We start from the raw sequence: 25,564 nt of genomic DNA on the forward strand, positions 1-25,564 counted from the left end.
CTAAACCAGAGTTACTAAACGTGGTTTTTCGGAATTTCATTACCAAAGAAGATGAAGTAAATATTCCAGAATTCTATCAAAAACAACTGCAGACATGAATAATTTAGTAGATATCCTCGGTTTAGCGAAGTAGCTTATACCACGTAATAAAGGCATGGCCTGCAGTTCACACTGTATACAAATTAGATTACTTTCAGAATATGCTGACACAATACCTCCATACTTACTAATGATATACAACCGCTCGCTCGTAAAAAGATTCGTACCCAAAACCGGAAAGTTTCAGAAATCACATGAATACCCAAGAAAGAAATGGGAATAATCCGCTGAATTACTGACCCATATCGCTAACGTCGATTTGCTGTAGGATTTTGGAACATATGCTGTATCCAAACATTATGAGTTACCTCGACGATTTATTGACAAACAGCCAACACGGATTTAGAAAAATCGTTCTTGTGAAACATAACTCGCAAGAACACAACTCGCTCTTTATTCTCACGAAGTAATGAGTGCTATTGACGAAATGTGTCTTACGTGCCTATAGACTGCCGTCTCATCTGTGCGACTAGATTCGTCATTTCCTGTCAGAAAGGTCACATTTTGTACTAACTAACAGGAAGTCATCGAGTGAAACAGAAGTACTATATGGAGATCACCAACATGATAGGCCACCTGCTCTTCCAGTTATACAGAAACGACTAAGGGGCCAATCTGAGCAGCTCTCTTAGCTTGTTTGCGGATGATGGTGTGGTTTACCGTCTTGTAAAGTCATCACATGATCAACACTAATTGCAAAATGATTTAGACACAATATCTGTATGCTGCAGAAAGTGGTAATTGACTCTAAATAATTAAAAGTAAAGTCATCCGCATGAGTAATACAAGGAATCCGAAAAATTTCGGGTACACGATAAATCACATATTTCTAAAGGCTATTAATGAAAATAATATTCAAGGGTTACAATTACGAATAACTTAGATTGGAACGATGACACAGATAATGTTATGGGAAAGCAAGCCAAAGTCTGCGATTTATTGGCAGAATAATTAGAAAATGCAGCAGATCTACTAAAGAGACTCCTTGTATTACGCTTGTCCGCCATCTTCTGCAGTACTGCTGTGGGGTGTGGTGTCCGCAACAGATTGGACTGACGGAGGACATAGAAAAAGTTCAGAGAGGGGCAGTTCGTTTTGTATTATCGCGAAATACGGGATAGATTGCCACAGAAATGATACGCGAATTGCCGTTGACAGTCATTAAAAGAAAGGCGTTTATCGCGGCGGCAGCACAGGAAATTTCAATAGCCTGTCAGGATGTTTTTAATCAGAATTATACGTTCTTTTGAAATGTAAACAGAGATTTTTTTTTGGGCAACTTAGTTCTACATCTTCGACCGATGAAAGCCCATGTCACTGTCTCTCCCGAAATGATGACACATCATGGCACAAATTTAACAGGGCAAAAGTGACAGGAGAACCTTACATGCCTAAGCATAGTCTTCCGGCAGATGTAATTGGTGCTATAAATCGAAAGAGATGTGACCAGGGCTGAGCTACCGAAGAAGTGTTTGCATGGGCAAACACAAATTCAAATGAGTGTTTCAACAGCTTTGCTTGAAATTAACTATTTTTAATGTCTTGATACCGATAAACATAGACAATGACGCTGTTCTCACATACAACTGTGGAAATATTACCAAGTGTTGGGCATTACAAGAGTTAGGAATTATTTCTGAGTAGAATTATAACTTTACAATGTAAGATGGTGAAAGATCTGCGATGGCCAAAATGCAAGACAGTTAGCTACATGGAAAACAAAGTGAGAGGACATACTAGAGATAGATGAAGACAAAACATATGCATCAGACATATTTTAATCATCTGTAAGCGTTCCAGCTGAGCTCAGTTTCTTTACAAGTGATTTCCCTGATATAATACTTTTTACTTTAAGACCCTTTTTCGGAAGAACTATTCCAGATAATTCACTGAAATTTAGAGTGCAACTAGATAAAAAGCATTTTCAACCATGGAACTTCATATAATGTGAAATTTCGTAATATTTTCGTCTAAATAAAATTATAAGTGAGGAAAAATGTGTCAAAATTTTGGATCTTTTCGTCTTTTAAACGTTTTTGGAGAAAAGAAACTTAAAGACCATTTTTAGTTCAGTACAATGTACAGCACGTACTTGATGTCTAGTAGAAATTTCATTTCTGTACGTTCATTAGCCTTCCCACACAGGGGACAAATGTTTAGTGTAAAATTAACATGGACCAGACAGGCCAACTACTGGTCACCTTAAAAATCTATAGGCTGTGGGCAAAGGCTGGTAGTTACACAGTGCTCATACCTCCCCACTCCCTGTACTGTTACAGCTGAACTGTCACTCGCTCGCGCTCTACAGCTTCGGAACTGCCTCCGATGCGACACGCTATTGACTGGGGCCCACTCTCCGCGTGAGTCATCCGACGTACAAAAATTTATAGCGCGACCTCGCCATTTACCGCCGTTAAGCTGCACTTTCTGACATTATAAACACGTTACGGAACGCTCTCTGGACGTAAAGATACCATGCTACAGCACCTCAACATGACGCGTGAGGAAACAAAACCAGTAAGTAGTAAAACCGAGAGAGAATTTATGGAGTCAAATGTTGATCGCTTATTTATGACCACATAATACCAGCCACAGTAAAGTGCAAGGCGAAGAGTGCGTGGCGAACAATTGTTGTTCGTCTGTCTCCATCTTTACAGCTCCGATTTTTCTAAGTACCCGTATCCCGTTGTTTTCATTGGGCAGTCATACTGAGGGAGGGGGGAGGTTGGAAATATAAATTCCCCACGTTTTACGAGTAAGTAATCTCATGAAATAAAATGCGTTTCTATTAGCATCTAGTGCAAGAATTTATTGTGCCTCGAATCGCTTACGATACATTTGACTGGTGTCACAGTCTCCTACGCGTACATGCAGAATATAATCATTAACAGTTTTTAATATAGCTCGGTACCGCTTCAGCTAACGACAGATGAGATTTGACTCACCTTCGAGTTTTCAATTTTAGGGTGTTGATACGAGAAAAAGTTACAATTCCTTCCTTCAGCTTCGGTTTTAATTTCTATTTGTCTGTTGTTTTATGGTGACTAAGGAAACAGGACCCACTGTCATAGAACTTGCTAGAAACAAGCTGTGGTAACCAGTAGCGAGCATAGAAACTATGATCTATTGTGAGAAACATTTAATAATACTGAAACTTGCTGGCAGATTAAAACTGTGTGCCGGACCGAGACTCGAACTCGGGACCTTTGCCTTTCGCGGGCAAGTGCTCTACCAACTGAGCTACGCAAGAACGATTCACACCCAGTCCTCACAGCTCTACTTCTGCCACTACCTCGTCTCGTACTTTCCAAACTTTACAGAAGCTCTCCTGCGAACCATGCAGAACTAGCACTCCTGAAAGAAAGGATATTGCGGAGACATGGCTTAGCCACAGCCTGGGGGATGTTTCCGGAATGAGATTTTCACTCTGCAGCGGAGTGTCCGCTGATATGAAACTTCTTGGCAGATTAAAACTGTGTGCCGGACCGAGACTCGAACTCGGGACCTTTGCCGAGTTCGAGTCTCGGTCCGGCACAAAGTTTCAATCTGTCACGAAGTTTCATATCAGCGCACACTCCGCTGCAGAATGAAAATTGCATTTAATAATACTATTTGAGAACCGACAACACTTCTTGTTAATTAGGAACTAAAGCCAATAATTATAAAAGAAGATATGTGAAGGAAATATGTGCAAACATTACTATATCACTATTACAAAAACAATTAACTTTTGTGAAGTTTACATTACCATTCCCTCACGTACCCGTAGATTCACCAACGGATATTCGAAATCTGGAGTCGATACGAAGTTAACTGAAGTGAACAGTTGTTATTCAGGCATAATCTTGCTAACACATCGGGTCGTGTTTTGTAGGACACTAATTTGTAACAAAATGAGCAGTGTAAAGCGCCTGGACTTATATGGCAGTGTCAGAGCAGGTAATGTCTTTGAACTTATTACGACACTGACCCCAGAAACCATACTTCGTAGTATAGGTTACAGAAAAGCCACTACCTGAGTTAAGGGTTATTAGACATAAATCTAACTGATGATAGAGGCTAGGTTTAACCCTCCGAAACGGTCAGTGGAAATAAAAATACATTGTGACTATTCAGAGTAATTTGAGCAAGGCGTGCAAAACAAAGCTGCCTGCAAAAGTATTATATTTGCTTTAAGATAGACAACCCATGATGCAACATCCTTCCCTATGCAGATAACGTAAGTTGGGTTGGTTGGCCTAATTTAAGGATGATGTAAATTGGATTGCCTACCTGAAGGTAAGGATGATGCACGTTGGGTTGCCTACCTTGAGGCACACAAAATACACTACTGGCCATTAAAATTGCTACACCATAAAGATGTGCTACAGACGCGAAATTTAACCGACAACAAGAAGATGCTGTGATATGCAAATGATTAGCTTTTCAGAACATTCAAGCAAGGTCGGCGCCGGTGGCGACACCTATAACATGCTGACATAAGGAAAGTCACCAACCGATTTCTCATACACAAACAGCAGTTGACCGGCGTTGCCTGGTGAAACGTTGTTGTGATGCCTCGTGTAAGGAGGAGAAATGCGTACCATCACGTTTCCGACTTTGATAAAGATCGTATTGTAGCCTATCGCGAATGCGGTTTATCGTATCGCGACATTGCTGCTCGCGTTGGTAGAGATCCAATCCCTGTTAGCAGAATATGGAATCGGTGGGCTCAGGAGGGTAATACGGAATACCGTGCTAGATCCCAACGGCCTCATATCACTAGCAGTCGAGATGAGAGGCATCTTATCCGCCTGGCTATAACGGAACGTGCAGCCATGTCTCGATCCCTGAGTCAACAGATGGAGACGTTTGCAAGACAACAACCATTTGCACGAACAGTTCGACAACGTTTGCAGGAGCAGGGACTATCAGCTCGGAGACCGTGGCTGCGATTACCCTTGACGCTGCATCACAGACAGGAGCGCCTGCGATGGTGTGCTCAACGACGAACCAGGGTACACGAATAACAAAACGACATTTTTCGGATGAATCCAGGTTCTGTTTACAGCATAATGATGGTCGCATCCGTGTTTGGCAACATCGCGGTGAAAGCACATTGGAAGCGTGTATTCGTCATCGCCATACTGGCGTATCACCCGGCGTGATGGTATGGGGTGCCATTGCTCACACGTCTCGGTCACCTTTTGTTCGCATTGACGGCAGTTTTGACAGTGGATGTTACATTTCCGATGTGTTACGACCCGTGGTTCTACCCTTCATTCGATTCCTGCGAAACCCCACATTTGAGCAGGATAACGCACGAACGCATGCTGCAGGTTCTGTACGGGCCTTTCTGGATACAGAAAATGTTCTACTGTTGCCCTGGCCAGCACATTCTCCAGATCGCTCACCAATTGAAAACGTCTGGTCAATGGTGGTCGAGCAACTGGCTCGTCACAATACGCCAGTCACTACTCTTGATGAACTGTGGTATCGTGTCGAAGGCGCATGGGCTGCTGTACCTGTACACGCCATCCAAGCTCTGTTAGACGCAATGCCCAGGCGTGTCGAGGCCGTTATTACGGCCAGAGGTGGTTGTTCTGGGTACTGATTTCTCAGGATCTATGCACCCAAATTGCGTGAAAATATAATCACGTGTCAGTTCTAGCATAATATATTTGTCCAATGAATACCCGTTTATCATATGCGTTTCTCCTTGGTGTAGCAGTTTTAATGGCGAGTAGCATATTTTGACGACCAGTTTTGTTTTTCCCACCCTGTAACTAGCACCGCCCCCTGTGTACGGGATGAAGTGGACGCCGGCTCACCGTCATGAGATGGTGCCCCTCGGGCGTGGAGGTGAGCGCGACGAGCGCCAGCTGGCAGTCGTCGGGGCAGCGAGGCTGCGGCGAGTCGGGGTCCAGGGCGTTGGGCGGGCAGTGCATGAGGTAGAGCTGCAGCGCCGAGCGGCAGCCGCGCCGGTAGCCGCAGCGCAGGCGCGCCTCCTCGCACGCCATCGCGGGGGCGGCGCCGGGGGCGGCGCCGGAGGCGGAGGACGAGGCGGGCGCGACGGAGGCGGCGCCGGACGCGAGGGCGGCGGCCGCCAGCAGCAGCCGGCGCCACATCACTGTGCCGCCTGCCGGAAGAGCCACCAGCCACCGTCACACACAGCGAAGCACTGGCTGCCGTGCTCAGCTAACATGAGAAATACACTGAGGTGATAAAAGCCACAGGATACCTCCTGATAACACGTCGGACCCCCTCTTGGCCACAGTCCTCTGCAGAAATATTGAGCCATACTGCATCTACAGAGTGTTACAAAAAGGAACGCCCAAACTTTCAGGAAAAGGTGTTATGTGGACATGTGTCCGGAAACAATTTCCATGTTAGAGCTCATTGTAGTTTCGTCAGCATGTACTGTACTTCCTCGATTCACCGCCAGTTGGCCCAATTGAAGGAAGGTAATGTTGACTTCGGTGCTTGTGTTGACATGCGACTCATTGCTCTACAGTACTAGCATCAAGCACATCAGTACGTAGCATCAACACGTTAGTGATCATTACGAACGTGGTTTTGCAGTCAGTGCAATGTTTACAAATGCGGAGTTGGTAGGTGCCAATTTGATGTACGGATTAGCACGGGGCAATAGCCGTGGCGCGGTACGTTTGTATCGAGGCAGATTTCCAGAACGAAGGTGTCCCGACAGGAAGACGTTCGAAGCAATTGATCGGCGTCTTAGGGAGCACGAAACATTCCAGCCTATGACTCGCGACTGGGGAAGACCTAGAACAACGAGGACACCTGCAATTGACGAGGCAATTCTTAGTGCAGTTGTCGATAACCCTAATGTCAGCATCAGAGAAGTTGCTGCTGTACAAGGTAACGTTGACCACGTCACTGTATGGAGAGTGCTACGGGAGTCCAGTTGTTTCCGTACCATGTACAACGTGTGCAGGCACTATCAGCAGCTGATTGGCCTCCACGGGCACACTTCTGCGAATGATTTATCAAACAATGTGTCAATCCTCATTTCAGTGCAAATGTTCTCTTTACGGATGAGGCTTAATTCCAACGTGATCAAATGGTAAATTTTCACAATCAACATGTGTGGGCTGACGAGAATCCGCACGCAATTGTGCAATCACGTCGTCAACACAGATTTTCTGTGAACGATTGGGCAGGCATTGTTGGTGATGTCTTGACTGGGCCCCATGTTTTTCCACCTACGCTCAATGGAGCACGTTATCATGATTTCATACGGGATACTCTACCTGTGCTGCTAGAACATGTGCCTTTACAAGTACGACACAACATGTGGTTCATGTTCGATGGAGCTCCTGCACATTTAAGTCGAAGTTTTCGTACGATTCTCAACAACAGATTCGGTGACCGACGGATTGGTAGAGGCGGACCAATTCCATTGCCCCACGCTCTCCTGACCTCAACCCTCTTGACTTTCATTTATGGGGGCATTTGAAAGCTCTTGTCTACGCAACCCCGGTACCAAATGTAGAGACTCTTCGTGCTCGTATTGTAGACGGCTGTGATACAGTATGCCATTCTCCAGGGCTGCATCAGCGCATCAGGGATTCCATGCTACGGAGGGTGGATGCGTGTATCCTCGCTAACAGGGGACATTTTGAACATTTCCTGTAACAAAGTGTTTGAAGTCACGCTGGTACGTTCTGTTGCTGTGTGTTTCCATTCCATGATTAATGTGATTTGAAGAGAAGTAATAAAATGAGCTCTAACATGGAACATAAGTGTTTCCGGACACATGTACACATAACATATTTTCTTTCTTTGTGTGTGAGGAATGTTTTCTGAAAGTTTGGCCGTACCTTTTTGTAACACCCTGTATAACAACCGTGAGCCGTTGTAAAAATAGCTGTTATGAAGAGAGCGCCGCAGCGCCTAGTGTGAAGCAGTCACCCTCCGTTTCTGGCGGTGGTGCCGCTGTGGCAATCGCAGCTTTGGTGTCTCCCTCTGGTGGGAAAGCGGAAAAGTTGCCTGTTGACGTGCATTTAAGGGGCGCTATGAGCTCGCCAGTCGATCAGTTGGTCAGCCGGGTCAGTGTGGGGAGTCAGTGTCCGTCTGTCGTCCGGAGTGCTAAAGTGCGGGTCATTTATGACGGCGGCCGAGTTTAGGTTCGTTCTGCGCATCTGACGTCACAAAACACAGTCAACCAATGAACAGAGAACGACGTTGCCAGAGTTCGAATGCAGTGCAGAGCACGGAGGAGTGTCTTCAGTTTCAGAAACATTCAGTCATAAATAAAGTAATTGAACGAAAACAACGTCTTGATAGCAGAATTTCTTTTATAGAAAGTTTGGAAAAAGCATTCTTTATACCAATTGCTTCATGTTCTATTAATTAATTAAACCAAACAAGCAATAAGCCTCCTAATTCAGGCGATAGCTAGGAAATGCGTTTCTATCATTCTCACTAACCGTTTTTTCGCAGTAAAGAACAGCGATAATTATTATTTCCTGTTGTACTTCGACGAAACGTGAGTAATTCATAGTCATACCAACAGTATTTGTCTGTATTTTGCGTGATATTTTAAAGTCCTCCGTTAGATGCATTGAACGACGAACTGCGTTAGGGTGATGGTTAAAGTGAATGGCTGCTGAGCGAAAGGTTCTGAGTTAAAACCTTGTTTAGTGCTTAATACTTTATTTAAAAACAATAACGAAGTGTCTTACTTCATGAATTTTATTCGTTTGAATGTAATTTTTTGAAATTTCTAGAGGCAACGAAAATCGACCAAATGGAAAGTACACGCTATGGACTTTTACCTCTGCAAACTCTTCAAAATTTCGTGCAATGGTTTACTACATCTAATGCTGCACAATAACTGCTTTGAATATCGAAACAAAATTAAGTCATTTATGGGGAGAAGGTATCAGTCAAGAAGATGTATAAAAATAGTTGTTATGAAATCGAATGATAAAGTGTGTCAAAGCAGTCGAAACACCATGTGTCTGCACAGGCCGAGCAGTGCAGAATGACAAAATCACGCACATCGCGGAATGCGGGGAGCACGTCTCTGTAGCAGTCCGTGGTGGCTTTACTTCATAAACTGCGCGCTCCCCCCCAAATGTAAGTTTGCGAACTATACTATGGCGCTACTTCTCTTGGCGCGTACAACTGGCAACGCAGCAATCTCCCGCGTTTGGGAGGGCATGCGCGAACCGCAAAGATAAAAGAATTGAACTAGAGTATGTCTTAGGCCGCCAGTCTGCTCGAGTTTGTTCAGGCAGTCGTCGTTGGCGGTTGCATCGATCGGTTGGTCGGTCGCGCACTGGGACACAAGATGACTTGACCGTCTTGAGCGTCAGCGCATGTGAGGTCGCCACGTCAGTCCAGTGGCCCGCGCCGTACAGCGAGGGGCAGTGGCTTCGCGGCCGACGCGAGAGCAACAGGAGTCAATCTACGACATCGGTGTTATGAATGGAGGCCGAAATGCACGCGTTTTAGCTCACGCAGGCTGGCGTGAGCAGGGAAGAACTATACTGACGTGAGGTCTGGAACATGACAAGGAGTGAGAATTCAGAAATGCGGACGTAATTAGTTTGATACTTAACTTTAATCCATTAATGGTGAGCGTCGCTCTTGACGGTACATGATTCACAACACTATCAGTTCAGATTAAATTCTTGTAGAATATGGCGCCTTCCTAGGTCGTACCAAATGACGTAGCTGAAGGCTATGCTAAACTGTCGTCTCTTCAAATGAGAGGGTATGTACTCAATGAACCATAGCTAGCAAAGTCGGCTGTCCAACTGGGGCGAGTGCTAGGGAGTCTCTCCAGACTAGACCTGCCGTGTGGCGGCGCTCGGTCTGCAATCACTGATAGTGGCGACACGCGGGTCCGACGTATACTAACGGACCGCGGCCGATTTAAAGGCTACCATTTAGCAAGTGTGGTGTCTGGCGGTGACACCACATAAGTGATTCGTTATATGTTCTTTCATTTACTTGTTAAATTCTACTTGTTTCCTTGGCTAGTCTCTCGTCCCCAGCTTGCTCCCCAGTTCGAGTCTCTGTCGGGCACACAGTTTTAATCTGCCAGGAAGTTTAAATGCTGATTTGTTAAAACAGATCTCTGACTGAATGAACCAACGCTACAACCCTATGTCGCATTGCGGTTAAGGCAACTGAGAAATGGAAGCTGGGCAAAATTTTCTCCGAGTTCAAGAAACGCAACGGAAACGACCCAATTAATAATAGAGGAATTAGCCTCGTTAATACAGGCTAGAACATGTAAATAATAAACTGCATCCTATCTGTGATGCAATTTTATTAAAAGAGCAAATAAGTTTTAGAAAAGGACTATCCTGCATTCATGGTATATTTAGTCTGAAAAGCTGTCAGAGTAAAAGAGGGAATTAAACTTAGAGACGCATGATGCATTTGTAGACTATGAAAATGCTTTTCACGAAGTAGAAGCCTACTACAGCAGATTAGGGAAAGAAAGGCTTCCCAAGTCCTCTAATCAGCTCTGTTAAAACTCATTGCAAAAGAGACAAAAATTATAATCGAAGATGAACTTAAGTTGTCTGAACTTTTAATGACAAAGTTACGAAGACGTGATGTCTCTAATTCTATTGAACATCTACACAGGCGACCTGGACAGGGTTCGGAAACAAACTACTAGCTACGGCTAAAAGGTCAACAGAGAAATATTTCGTTATTGTGCTAAACGTAGATGATCAAATAGAAATTCATGTAAATTAAGATAAACTTCAAAGACCTGATTATTACCTTAATTTGTTGGAGTCGAATTATAACACTAATAAAACACAGGTTATAGCATTTTAGGGAAAATTTACTAAATATCTGAAATTATAGTAAATAATATAATACTGAAACAGACAGCCCATTTTCTCGAGTGTGACAAGGGGCGAAATTTCGACAACGAAACTGATAACAAGATACTAAATTTTAACGTAATCTATGGGACAATTAAAAATACGCTACAAAGTAGACCACGGAAGAGGAACAGACGAAGTTCTGCATGCTATGCCCTATGGATCTGAATCCTGAGTTCCTAAACAAAAGGAACAAGCTACAGAAATGAGATTTCTCCACAGTATTAAAAGATGCACTAGAGAAGATTGCCATAGGCATGAAGACATTATAAATGTATTACATTTTGATTCAGTCCACAAGAAAATAGATCTAAACAGAAGCAGATGGAGGTAACAAGTTCATAGAATGCATGAAAATAGATGTTCAAGACAAATTCCTTGACTGCAATCCTAGAGAGAACGATAGAGGGTGTGGTGTGCGTACTGTAAGACCTTCGGTACAGACACACCATCACATTATTTGACTTGTCGCTCAAAACATGGCGTGTTTATCTTCTGCCGTTAGGTCAGACGATAGAAATGCCACTTGCACGATTAGAGTAGCAGATTGACGGTGAACAACATTAAACAGAACTTGATTAATTTTCACACACATTTATTAAAATAATGAAAATCATAGATATTACGTAACTTGTTTCTGGATGCTGTTTACAACTGACAATCTGAAGTTCCTTAGGTCTTGGTACGTTAATCTTATTCTCACATATCTATGATACTTGACAAAGCGTCTATACATTTCTCTTCATGGTTATGTACAGGAATATGATCATCTTATTAGGCGCAGACTGAAACTTGACTATATACTGGTACAGACAAATGCAGACTGATGCAGACTGATTACTTGGAGGTCCGTACACTCTTTATAATACCTCGAGCGTTCAAGTATCACTGCGCGAGTGTGATTCGCGAGGAGAAAAGGTTCTAAGTTAGCAGCAATCTCATTGGCTGCGTTACATATCAATACGCGGATCGGCGGAAGCAGAATTTGGTCCGTCTCTAAGACAGCGCCATCTCGTAGTGCGGAGACGGACGAGCGCTGCACCTGCGCTGTTGTGCTTAGCGGGGCGCGCTCTGGTGGGAAAGCTGTGAACGCGCTGACTACGCGGAACTATGTACACAACAGAGGGGTAGACCGCGGGAGAGGTGGCTGTACCCTGTTGATAAGAACAAGTATTCACCTAATCCATGGACGGAAAAGGATGTGTCCAATTGTTATTCGTTAGAAGGATGTACGAGGACTGTTGAGAAAGAAAGGTCCGACCGGGTGCGAAATGGAAACCAGCCTGTAAATCCGACGAAGGTTTGCGCACGTGTGTTGGGCAGTGCCACTAGTATGCCCGTCGATCGCGCCACGTCGCTCTCTTCAGTTGTGAGGGCGCAGCGTGCCCAGAAAACTGTGCCTCCCGCCACGTGTGAGGACCTGGTGAAAGATGTCGCCTTGCCTCATGCAGCCCAAGTAACATACCTGTCATGCGTTGCATTCTTCAAGACAATTCTCGGCTGCATTCTGCAGGGGCGATCAAGACGCTCCTGCAGCGTTTTCGATGGGAATTTTTTGGTCACCCACAACACAGCTCGTAATTGGCTCCCCCTGAGTTTCGTTTCTGCTCATATACACCGCTGGCTCTGAAGATAACATTCTGGTGCATAGAACGAGTTGTTGACCAATGTAGAGAATTGGCAGAAAGCTTCTGTGACGAGTGTATGGAAGAGTTGGAACGGCGACTATGTAGAGAATAGCTGGAAAGTGTAGCCAACTGTTGCAAATCAAATATGTTTGATTTTCACAGTGGTTTCCATTTCACAACAGATTGACCTTACTTTCCGAATAGCCCTCGTATCTTTTAACACAACGACCCCAGCCAAAATGGTTGTTCGTGAGAAGCCACTAACAGAGAAAGAGACCCCTAGATTATGACTAAATAATACGTATCATTTCAGATCCCAGATCCCACTCTTAATAACTGACTAACTGGTAAACTTACTATCAAGTTATCAGTCTTTTCCAAGATTCCACGAAACAGTAAATGCAAATTTCGCCATACTTACGAGAAAAACACACGGTAATACACAGATTCATGACATTCTGAGAAACATTATTCCTTAATCTGGTTTCAGAGGCGCTAATTTTGAGAGACTGTAATTATTTGTTCAAGATGGCAGAAAATGCTAAATTTGAATAAAAATTCAAACGACTTTGTTTCTCGAGGAAGCACAGTGATACAAAGGCGACCATGTTCCGACGGTTAGAGTTTACGACAGGATATTAACCTCTACGGACAGAGGACGTTATGGGTTCTCTAAGTGCCAACAGGGACCCTCGGTAACTGTCCCTCCCAGCAGTTGACGCCAGCCCTGTTTATTTAGGTCGGTAGCTCACCACACTCGTAAAATCCCAGAGAGCAGCCGCTCCATCCTAGTTGGCCAGCTACTCTTCACACCAGCGGTATCAGAATAATCACTCACTCTAGCTTGTTAGGATTCTCACATGGATTCAGTTCCCTCCAACACGTTAATAATCATGGTGTCATCTGAGAGCTTTTGTAATCCATATGCTGATCTCTGCAGTTACGGATTTCTATCTCTCTACTTAAGAAGCATGAAAGGCAGTGAAAGCTGCTCTCAGATACATATACACTGAGTAGAATATATCTAATTTTTAAACATTAGCCTGTTTTATTAGTGCTGAATGCCCGGCTGACCTTCTTCAGTCTCCTTATTAGTTAGAATACCCTGTAAATACAGATGAAGTTAATTAGCTTCCATGGTCAGGATTGAATTAGATATCAATTAAACCACTCCAAGGTCATCTCTCGTTACGCAGTGTCTCTCCCATAATCTGCATACTCAATATCATATTGTATTACATGGCATAATCCGGAAGCTTCATTGTGCATACGACAGAGGACGTTATGGATTCTCTAAGTACTAACAGCAACCCTCGGTAGCTGTCCCTCCCAGCTTATGTAAAGTACCTGAACACCTACTGGCAGGCGATAATAAATGGCGTGTCCACTATTTGCCATTATGATTTCTTAAACTCTGCAGTCCTGACTGAGTTAGATCTCAATTAAAGCATTCCAGGGCCATCTTTCGTTAGCCGATATCTCTCCCATAATCTGCGTACTCCATGTCCTACTGCATTACATGGCATAATCCGGAAGCTTCGTTGTGCATACAGTACCTTATGTAAAGTGCCCGAACACATACTGGTGGACGATAATATATAGCGTGTACACTATTTGCCATTATGATTACTTGAACTCTGCTGGGGACGCTTTCAGTGAGGTGTCTCAACGTCTGTGGTGGAATGGCAGCCCATTTTTCCTCGCAACAGAAATCCAGAGGAGGTAGTGATGTTGGACATTGCGGTCTAGAGCGAAGTCAACGTTCTAACTCATCTCGTAGGTGATCCACTGGCTTCAGAACAGGATTCTGGGCAGGCCAGTCCATTTCGGGAACGTTATTGTCCACAGCCCATTGTCACACAGTTGCAGCTTTATGACAAGGTGCATGGTCATGCTGGTACAGTCACCATCTTCGATCTACCTCTTTACTGTACGCAAGACGCAATGCTCAAAAAAATTCATATCCTTCCACATTTAGCGATTTTCAAACGCAGTAATCGACAGCAATCTAACTACGAAAAACACCCCGCTATTGTAATAACACCTCTTCAGTACGTCATCATTGGCAGTGAACATGTGGCGGGTTACGTTTTCCATGCATTCTCCAAATCCTAACCCTTCCATCGGATAGACGTGGGTCATCACTCCAAATCACTCCTTTCCAGTCATATACTGAACTATGACGTCCCACATTATACCACCTCCAACGTCGCTTAGAGTTCACTTAAGAAATGTGTGTAGCTCGACTGTTGTACCCCATTGTTTTAACTGACCATGAACATTAATTGTGCAAGAACTGCTCGTAGCACTTTGGAACTGACTAGTGATTCCTTCAGTTGATTACATAAGATTTTTTACATCCAACTTCCGCTGTGCTCGACGGTCACTGTGTATCCGTAATTAAGGCTGCATTGTCTTCGTCTGGCTGTTATTGTTTCTCCCATTTTCACGTCTCAGGCAAATTACTAACAGTCGACCTGGGGAGCTTTAGACGTATTGACATGTCCTTAATGGATTTCCACTCAGGTGACATCCAATGTCTAGTGCACATTCGAAGTCATTGAGCGCGCCTGACCAACCCATTCTACTGTTCTTGCATCTGTGCTGACACCAGAATGATTCCCGACTCCTATAATTATGGCGGGTCTACCTTTCGTGATATCTACTGAATTCCGCAAAATACAGCGGTATTCGAATATTTCTGACGGGATAGTGAAATTTTTGCTGACCTGCAGACTAACGGAACAAGCTACAGTGCTACAATTGGTACTCCAGAGACTCGCCAGTGACTTCATTGTCTTTTCCCGTCTTCGGGCCAGCGCATCTATACACATTCCAATACCTACGCCAGGAAGTCTTCGTGTATGGCAGTGACTTGCGTGGTATACATGCTAGGAGACAATGAAAAATTAAATCATATTTTCGCAGAGCTTGTTTACACTCTGCAAGAACAAGCTGCGACCGAAAACAGGAAGGTACGAAGATTACGTATGAACGTCCCGTCGACGAGTTCTTTCGGAACGGGGAAAGGAATTATACCACAAATCTTTAACAGATGTAAGAAAATGACGGAAAACGTAAATACGGATATCCAGACGGTGATTTGAACTGCCTTCCTCCCGACTGCGAGTCCAGCACCACCTTACTAGGTCTGTAATTCTAGCTTACCGGTTCAAGCTGATATCTAGGTTGTTAAGAGCGATTTTAAGCATGGTACAGTAGATTTCTAACGTATCTTTCCCTAGCGTTTGTCTTGTCTAGTCGGGAACCATTTTTTCAAGATTTAGCTGATTTTATATTTATTAGCTTAACTTTGTGATCCGACAAGATATAGGTTGATTCTTAATAAACCAGCAGTTAGCCACTATTGATAATGCTATTTATTTACACAAATATCACTGTAACCGATTTCGAATCGACATATTCATCTCCCGATGGCTGTTCACGTGACGATGCATGTCTGTTAAAGTTTACACAAGTTTTTATTCTTCTTTGAGGTGAAAGAATCTTGGTATGGTGGTAAACTAAAGTAATAAACTATGTTAGAAACCACCTATTTAAACTAACAATCCGTTGTAACGACCCAAAAAATGTAAATAAATCTTTAAGACTAAATAGTTGTTATACACTCCTGGAAATGGAAAAAAGAACACATTGACACCGGTGTGTCACACCCACCATACTTGCTCCGGACACTGCGCGAGGGCTGTACAAACAATGATCACACGCACGGCACAGCGGACACACCAGGAACCGCGGTGTTGGCCGTCGAATGGCGCTTGCTGCGCAGCATTTGTGCACCGCCGCCGTCAGTGTCAGCCAGTTTGCCGTGGCATACGGAGCTCCATCGCAGTCTTTAACACTGGTAGCATGCCGCGACAGCGTGGACGTGAACCGTATGTGCAGTTGACGGACTTTGAGCGAGGGCGTATAGTGGGCATGCGGGAGGCCGGGTGGACGTATCGCCGAATTGCTCAACACGTGGGGCGTGAGGTCTCCACAGTACATCGATGTTGTCGCCAGTGGTCGGCGGAAGGTGCACGTGCCCGTCGACCTGGGACCAGACCGCAGCGACGCACGGATGCACGCCAAGACCGTAGGATCCTACGCAGTGCCGTAGGGGACCGCACCACCACTTCCCAGCAAATTAGGGACACTGTTGCTCCTGGGGTATTGGCGAGGACCATTCGCAACCGTCTCCATGAAGCTGGGCTACGGTCCCGCACACCGTTAGGCCGTCTTCCGCTCACGCCCCAACATCGTGCAGCCCGCCTCCAGTGGTGTCGCGACAGGCGTGAATGGAGGGACGAATGGAGACGTGTCGTCTTCAGCGATGAGAGTCGCTTCTGCCTTGGTGCCAATGATGGTCGTATGCGTGTTTGGCGCCGTGCAGGTGAGCGCCACAATCAGGACTGCATACGACCAAGGCACACAGGGCCAACACCCGCCGTCATTGTGTGGGGAGCGATCTCCTACACTGGCCGTACACCTCTGGTGATTGTCGAGGGGACACTGAATACTGCACGGTACATCCAAACCGTCATCGAACCCATCGTTCTACCATTCCTAGACCGGCAAGGGAACTTGCTGTTCCAACAGGACAGTGCACGTCTGCATGTATCCCGTGCCACCCAACGTGCTCTAGAAGGTGTAAGCCAACTACCCTGGCCAGCAAGATCTCCGGATCTGTCCCCCATTGAGCATGTTTGGGACTGGATGAAGCGTCGTCTCACGCGGTCTGCACGTCCAGCACGAACGCTGGTCCAACTGAGGCGCCAGGTGGAAATGGCATGGCAAGCCGTTCCACAGGACTACATCCAGCATGTCTACGATCGTCTCCATGAGAGAATAGCAGCCTGCATTGCTGCGAAAGGTGGATATACACTGTACTACGGCCGACATTGTGCATGCTCTGTTGGCTGTGTCTATGTGCCTGTGGTTCTGTCAGTGTGATCATGTGATGTATCTGACCCCAGGAATGTGTCAATAAAGTTTCCCCTTCCTGGGACAATGAATTCACGGTGTTCTTATTTTACTTATGTAGAAAAACTAGAACCATTTTGTTGGAACGTTGTTGGCTTGTATTCACGAAATACTGTGGAATATGCAGGACTTATGAGATTGGTTCATAATCATATTGCGCTAAGCACCACACAAAACCAAAATTTTTTTGCCACATGGGAAAATGTAGACAAAGATGGCGAGATCACAAATAAATCAGTAGCAAAGTAATTCTCTCTCATAGATCTTACAATATTTACTTGTATTTGACAACAGAAAATTTATAAGGAATAAACGTTATATTTTATGCATTCAACATTCAGTGAGCATTAATGACGATTGAAGTCAACAAATCAAGCTACCAGATGGTTAGGAAAACTTACTTAAATGATATTATTTAAATATAAGAAGAGAATAAATCGTGTGAAATAAATAAATATTACAACAGTAGAAATTATATTAACAATAAGTGACTGAGTAGGCTGCATATTTTAGCTTAGTGTTTATATTTGATTACTGACTGTATGTTCTTGTCAAAGGGAGTATATTTTTGTGTTCCTTTTACCTTTGTAGCAAATACATTTTGGTGTGTGTGTGTGTGTGTGTGTGTGTGTGTGTGTGTGTGTGTGTGTGTGTGTGTGTCTGTGTGTGTGTGTGTGTGTGTGTGTATGTGTGTGTATGTGTGGTGTTTTACACAATGTGGTTACGTACAAATCAAGTAAGTGCTGCACGTACTCTCCTATACTTTCTAACATCCCTCTTTACTGTATGGCACCACCATTCCAAAAATAAGGAGGATAAACAGCCAAAAACGTATGTAAACTTGAGCAAATTTGCATCTTGACATGAACAGCCGTCTGAAGATGAACCTGTCGGTTGAAAACCGGTTACGACGCTATTTTGGTAGATAAATACCATTGTCGGTAGTGGTCAGGTTTCTATCTTCTTTTTGAAAAATGAACCTATACTATTTATCAAGGAAATTTACAATTTGCTGAGATTTGTATCTGTTTCTGCGGAGAAATAACGAACTAAAAACCGGTAACGTGGCTGTGATGTAGACTGAAATGGAAAATTGCTTTCTGATACACCTGTAATCCGAGACTATCTAGGGACAGTGTTTTTGATGGCTACATTATCTGGCTATTAGTATAAGCTGATCGTAAACGAGACCCGTGGAAACGGGATTTTCGTCACGTGTTAGCGGCTGCCGCTCACAAGAATTGCTTTGGCGCCGGCAACAACTCACATGGCGCCGTGTAACACGAGAGTTTAGCTGCACAAATATTTGCAGGGAATTCCAGACTCTACTACACACGCCCTCCCACCACTCCGTCTTCACAAACACACACACACACACACACACACACACACGACCCGGCGCGCGCGCACCCACAGTGGCAAGTGGTAACACCACTGGCTGTCCAGACGTGACAGATCCTTGACGTGCTATGTGTGTGTGGTTTGGTGGTTTGCTGAGTGACTGCCGAAACTTCGTCGAAGGACGACGTGCGCAGGAAACATTTTAATGTAACAAAGGAATTTCGAAGCAGACATGGTTTTTCTGGCGTGGATATGCACGCACCCTCGTGAGCTCTTGCTCTCATAAAAGCGTGTGGGACACTGCATATGTAGGTTAAGAGTCTTAAAAGCCTGACAAGGAGAACTTCGCAATAAAGAATAGCAGCTGTGAGGTACGCACAGGTACGTGAAACGAAAGGCACCGCTGCTAGGTTGCGACGTCTTCACAAAAATTTTGCTAGTCAAGCTGATAAAGCTTGCCAAGAGAAAAATGTCGTGCTGCCATCGGATTCTTGTCATAGATGCAGTTGTGACTACTCGAATAACTCGTGAAACAAATCATTACAATAAATTATGTAAATACTCTTTGGCACTGAACAGGATGACCAAAATGTAACTCGTCTGGAAAACATTTAAAAGACTGACACAGACTTAACTCTTCTTAATGAAAATAAGAACACCCCATCAGAGAAAACGCTGGGAAACTGTATTTAGATGGACAGATCTGTTAGTGTCACGTGTCCGCTCATGCACATCTCTGGCATGTTCTGTCCCGAGCACATCTCCCAGTAATTCGTTTCAGTGAGTGAGAGGAGCAGATTAGCTTAGTGACCAGTTGAATGTAACACAAAATGGTGCACGCGACAAAACGACGCGTGGTCATTGTAGAGTGTTATACGAAGCCTAATTCGTGGATAACGAAAGCAGAACTACTTTGCGCCAGAGTTTGAGGCAGGAAGTGATAGGGTGATCCCTCTAGTAATGCTTCAATGATAAATTTAGTGTGAAAATGGCGTGAAACGGGCTTTCAAGAGAATAAAATCCGTAATTGCCGAAATGAGCTCGAACACCAGTAAACAAAGTCCGTTAAAATCTCCACGCCCTCTTTCTGTAGAAGTGGAAATAAAAAAAATCCGCATTGGTATCCCCACAAATTTAATGTTCTGCGTGAGTTAAATTGCCCACACGGACTTTGTTGTGTTGAGTTCTGCTGGTGGTTTGTGAGTGAAGTCGAATCGGGACTTTTCGTGCCTCAGTTTTTGATTCCTTCACATGAGGCGTGTTTCAGCCTCTCGAGTTATGTGAATTCATGGAACTTGCGCCATTATGTATCAGAAAATTGTAGTCAGTAGTTGAAGAGCCTTTGCATGATCTCAGTATTGGTGCTTGGTGGGCAGTGCCTCGTCGCTTTACCGTAATACGATTCATTCACCAACTGATAATGCTAACCGGTGTACAGAGAAAGTGTTTAATCCCTATGTGGATCAACTCGAAGAATATGAACGACTGTAACGATATATTCAGCAAGACGGAGCAACAGCGCACACCCCTAGAGTCCATGAGGTGGTCGGCGAGCAGACGACGATTTGCAGAGGCAGTGTAATCTCCCATGCACGTCGGTCGCCTGGTCTCCTCCCCTCCCATGATTTTTACATGTGGGGTAAACTGAAAGAATCAAATGTACGCAAATGACCCCCACACACTCAAAACGCTATTGTTTCTGACCCTCAGGCAGAACTGCTACCTCTGTCACAGTTGATAAATCGAGCACAGCGCACCGTCGACGTCAATATCAATGGAGGTCATTTCCAGCATCTTCCGTAATTTTGGGTTCTAGGATTATTACTTTCTCTTTTGTCACTTCCCGTACCTGCCAGCATGTAAGTAGCAAACACCAACTTGTGTCTTGAATTAGATTCATGCTGATGATGTGTAAAGGAGAAAAAAAATGGCTCTGTGCACCATGGGCTGCTGTGGTCATTAGTCCCCTAGAACTTAGAACTGCTTAAACCTAACCAACCGAAGGACATCACACACATCCATGCCCGAGGCAGGATTCGAACCTGCGACCATAGCAGTCGCACGGTTCCGGACTGCGCGCCTAGAACCGCGAGACCACCGCGGCCGGCGTGTAAAGGAGAGTTGGCAACTGTGTGCAGCGGTTAATCGTACCACATTCGATATTTGAACGTGGCGATTAACATGACAACTTCCGACTACTATCGGCATCTTCTGATCCCTTTAGCTATAAAATAGCAACGAGAGGTGTCATTTGACCTGTCGAACATGCGAGCGTGAGGCAAATAAAATAGGCCTTTTTTTTTTTTTTTTTTTTTTTGCTACTTTCAGCGACAGAAAATAAGAGGATATCCTTATAGTTATTGCCGATTTATTTTTATCTGAATACACATTGACGAGCCAATACATTATCACAACCTGATTAATATCTTGATTATACGGTAAGATCGCAACTACGTTACCTATACGTTAGGTATGTTGCAGACCTACTGGGCGTTTGCAACCGCATTACCTGTACATTAGGTGTGTTGCATATCTATCAGGCGTTACCTCGTTTCGACGGTGTCTTAGCAGGTTCTTCTAGAAACTGGAAGCCGTGAACCATCTAGAGCGAGGATACATAAAAGAGCATGAAACATTTTTCTCATGCATAGGTATCCTCCTACCTGTTACTTAAAAATAAACAGTATTTACAGCAAAATTGAAACTGTCAATGTTTACTTCAGGTTTAATTCGAGTATTCTTGATTTGTAATGCGAGACAGAGGGATGTAATAAAAGTGTGTTTATCTTATAGATGAAAGGTAGAGTACACGTGGGGAAATTGAAGTCAGAAGAATTTGTAATAAAGAACGGACTTAAGCAGGGAGATGCCCTGTCTCCGCTACTTTTTAATTTGGTCCTAGAATATATTGTACGAATGGCAGCAGATAATATTAAGATATTAGGGTATGCACACGATCTAAACATCATTAGCGATAGGAAAGACTCTAACAGCTAATGTGAATGCGTTAATCAAGGCTAGTGAAGATGTAGGTCTAAGGATAACTGAAGACAAAACTAAATACCTGGTTACTATTAGAATGCCATCAGCAGTAGATCAGAAAATGTTAAGAGTTGGAGACATGCAGTTTGAAAAAGCGAAGACATTTAAGTATCTAGGCGTGGACATAACTTCGAGAAATGAGATTGAATCCGAACTGAAGAAGAGATTACGGGCGGGAAATGCGTGCTAGTTTTCATTGAATACATTACTTTCATCACGGATATTGTCTAGGAATTTAAAGATTAGAATATACGAAACTATTATTTTATCAGTTATGCTGTATGGGTGTGAGACTTGGTCTCTCACTGTGCAAAATAAAAAGCCGTTTCGAGAATTTGAAAACAAAATTTTGAGGAAACTTTACGGAGCAAAAGGGATGACATTAGCGCAGAGTGGTGAAAACTGCCTAACGAAGAGCTTCACGGACTCTATTCAAGCCTTGACATAACCAGTATTATTAAATCACGTAGGCTGCGATGGACGGGTCACGTAGCTCGAATAGATGAGGGCAGGGCAGCGCGCAGAGTACTGGTAGGGCACCTAGAGGGAAAACGTCTTGTGGGGAGACCGAGGCGTAAATGGGAGGACAATGTGAAGGCTGATTTGAGGACCCTAGGTATTGAAGGTGAATGGAAGGAAATAGCACAAGACAGGGACAGATGGCGAAAATACGTTGCTGCGGTAATGGACTCTCGAGTCCGATATGACCAGTGAGTGAGTAAGTATCTTATAGTGTTAGAAAACACAATTTCCTAAAAGAAGGTAAAATTAAAAAGTAACTCAAAACAAAAACATATCAAACATCACTTCAGTACTTCATCAAGCTTATATAAAACATATTTCTGTTACTGTTGAATAACTTTCGAACTTACCAATAACAATAGGAAATTCTTGCCTTTGATTATTGTGAAAAATGTTCTACTGAGTGCGGTTCTAATTATGTGGAAAACAAACAAATATACAAAAAACAAGAAGTCGTCGGCTCCAAGGTTCTCTCTCACACATTCATGTTTCTTTCCCTACCAATGCTACCAATACTATCGGAAATCCTACATCTACATCTACATGATTACTCTGCAATTCACATTTAAGTGCTTGGCAGAGGGTTCATCGAACCACAATCATACTATCTATCTACTATTCCACTCCCTAACAGCTCTGATTTCTCTTATTTTATTTTGATGATTGTTCCTACCTATGTGGGTTGTGCTCAACAAAATACTTTCGCATTCGGAAGAGAAAGTTGGTGACTGAAATTTCGTAAATAGATCTCGCCGCGACGAAAAACGTGTTTGCTTTAATGACTTCCATCCCAACTTGCGTATCATATCTGCCACACTCTCTCCCCTATTACGTGATAATGCAAAACTAGCTGCCCTTTTATTCACCCTTTCGATGTCCTCCGTCAATCCCACCTGGTAAGGACCCACACCTCGCAGCAATGTTCTAACAGAGGACGGACGAGTGTTGTGTAAGCTGTCTCTTTTGTGGAATTGTTGCATCTTCTAAGTGTCCTGCCAATGAAACGCAACCTTTGGCTCGCCTTCCCCACAATATTATCTATGTGGTCTTTCCAACTGAAGTTGTTCGTAATTTTAACATCCAGGTACTTACTTGAATTGACAGCCTTGAGAATTGCACTATTTATCGAGCAATCGAATTCTTACGGATTTCTTTTGGAACTCGTGTGGATCACCTCACACTTTTCGTTATTTAGCTTCAACTGCCACCTGTCACACCATACAGCAATCTTTTCTAAATCGCTTTGCAACTGATTCTGGTCTTCGGATGACCTTACTAGACGGTAAATTACCGCGTCATCTGCGAACAACCTAAGAGAACTGCTCAGATTGTCACCCAGGTCATTTATATGGATCAGGAACAGCAGAGGTCCCAGGACGTTTCCCTGGGGAACACCTGATATCACTTCAGTTTTATTCGATGATTTGCCGTCTATTACTACAAACTGCGACCTTCCTGACAGCAAATCACGAATCCAGTCGCACAACTGAGACGATACCCCATAGGCCCGCAGCTTGATTAGAAGTCGCTTGTGAGGAACGGTGATAAAAGCTTTCCGGAAATCTAGAAATACGGAATCAACTTCAGATCCCCTGACGATAGCGGCCATTACTTCGTGCGAATCCTACCACTTAATAGGTCATTCATGTACTGTAGCAAAACTACCGAAGTGTAGTACTGGCAGAGAGCAGCTCTACTGTCTACTGGGGTACCGGTGTTGTAGTTCCTACGCGACGCCGCCTGTTGTTATAGGTGGTTAATGTCATGAAATACTACGAGACTGACACAAGGAGCCGGTTTGCTGTGCCTACCTGTTGCCCACGGGGCGATCTCGAGAGCAGGACGGAGAACTGCTGCAGTCGCCGGCCGCCTCCCGAGCTACTAGCTGGTGTGGCGCACGGGGCTGGGCTAGGAGCGGCCTTCTTGCGCTTGCTCTCCGGACTTATCTGCCGCCTCTCCGGGGATTTATGCCAACAGGCGCCGGGTAGGCTGCTGACGTCACGGCTGCGGCCTCAGCCGCCACGTTCTCCGCTAAAGAACGGTACACAGGGCTCTCTGTCGTATGATGGACGCCCGTCAGGCCGTAAAACTGTTTTTAGTCAGTACACGGAACACTGTCGCTTACGTACGCGAACTGAGAACTACAATATTTCACGGAAGCGCGCTGCTGTACAACAAAACATAACCCGGCTCTTCTCTTGTCTGTAAACTTCCGTGTTTATAGAACGTTCAGAAGGATGGATGCTACACCACTGCCTTCCTAGAGAAGAAGAACAGGTCACAGGTTCGAGTTTCAAACATGCCTTTACTGTATGCCTTCTTGTCACGTCCCAGCCGTCTATCGCATCGCGTGCAGTTGGCGGCGCCATTGGTCTTCGATAGACATCGAGAAAGTCAAAGAGTTAATTCTTCTTGCGTGAAGGCCGTCTAACGACAACGCTCCAATTCCAATTCTTAATCCTTTGTTATTCTTTGCTTTCCTTCCTGTTTCATTCAAAGTTTCCTTTTCCTGCCTTCAGACTGCTTTGTGACAGTTTTCTTTTCCCTCCTGCCTCGGAATCCTTCCAATTTTAAAACTTTTGTTGTTGTGGTCTTCAGTCCAGAGACTGGTCTGATACAGCTCTCCATGCTACTCTATCCTGTGCAAGGTTCTTCATCTCCCAGTACGTACTGCAACCTACATCCTTCTCAATCTGTTTAGTGTATTCATCTCTTGGTCTCCCTCTACGATTTTTACTCTCCACATGCCCTACAATACTAAATTGGTGATCCCTTGATGCCTCAGAATATACCCTACCAACCCATCCCTTCTTCTAGTCAAGTTGTGCCACAAATTTCTCTTCTCTCCAATTCTATTCAATACCTCCTCATTAGTTATGTGATCTACCCATCTAATCTTCAGCATTCTTCTGTAGCGCCACATTTCGAAAGCTTCTATTCTCTTCTTGTCTAAACTACTTATCGTCCACGTTTCACTTCCATAGATGGCTACACTCCATACAAATACTTTCAGAAACGACTTCCTAACACTTAAATCTATACTCGATGTTAACAAATTTCTTTTCTTCAGAAACGCTTTCCTTGCCATATTTT

The 25,564-nt window shown here is 44.2% G+C and overlaps 1 protein-coding gene across 1 annotated transcript in view; it reads right to left on the reverse strand.

The window, feature by feature from the left end:
* Nucleotides 1-25,564, reverse strand: part of LOC126272894 (growth arrest-specific protein 1-like) — a 101,093-nt gene that overhangs the window by 40,114 nt on the left and 35,415 nt on the right. Inside the window, exon 2 of the mRNA XM_049976150.1 lies at nucleotides 5,910-6,217. Within this exon, the coding sequence (XP_049832107.1) occupies nucleotides 5,910-6,206 (297 nt within the window). The 5' untranslated portion in view covers nucleotides 6,207-6,217. The remainder of the gene's footprint in view (nucleotides 1-5,909; nucleotides 6,218-25,564) is intronic.

The sequence above is a fragment of the Schistocerca gregaria genome, chromosome 5 (assembly GCF_023897955.1).
Source record: "Schistocerca gregaria isolate iqSchGreg1 chromosome 5, iqSchGreg1.2, whole genome shotgun sequence".
NCBI classification, from domain to species: Eukaryota; Metazoa; Arthropoda; class Insecta; order Orthoptera; family Acrididae; genus Schistocerca; species Schistocerca gregaria.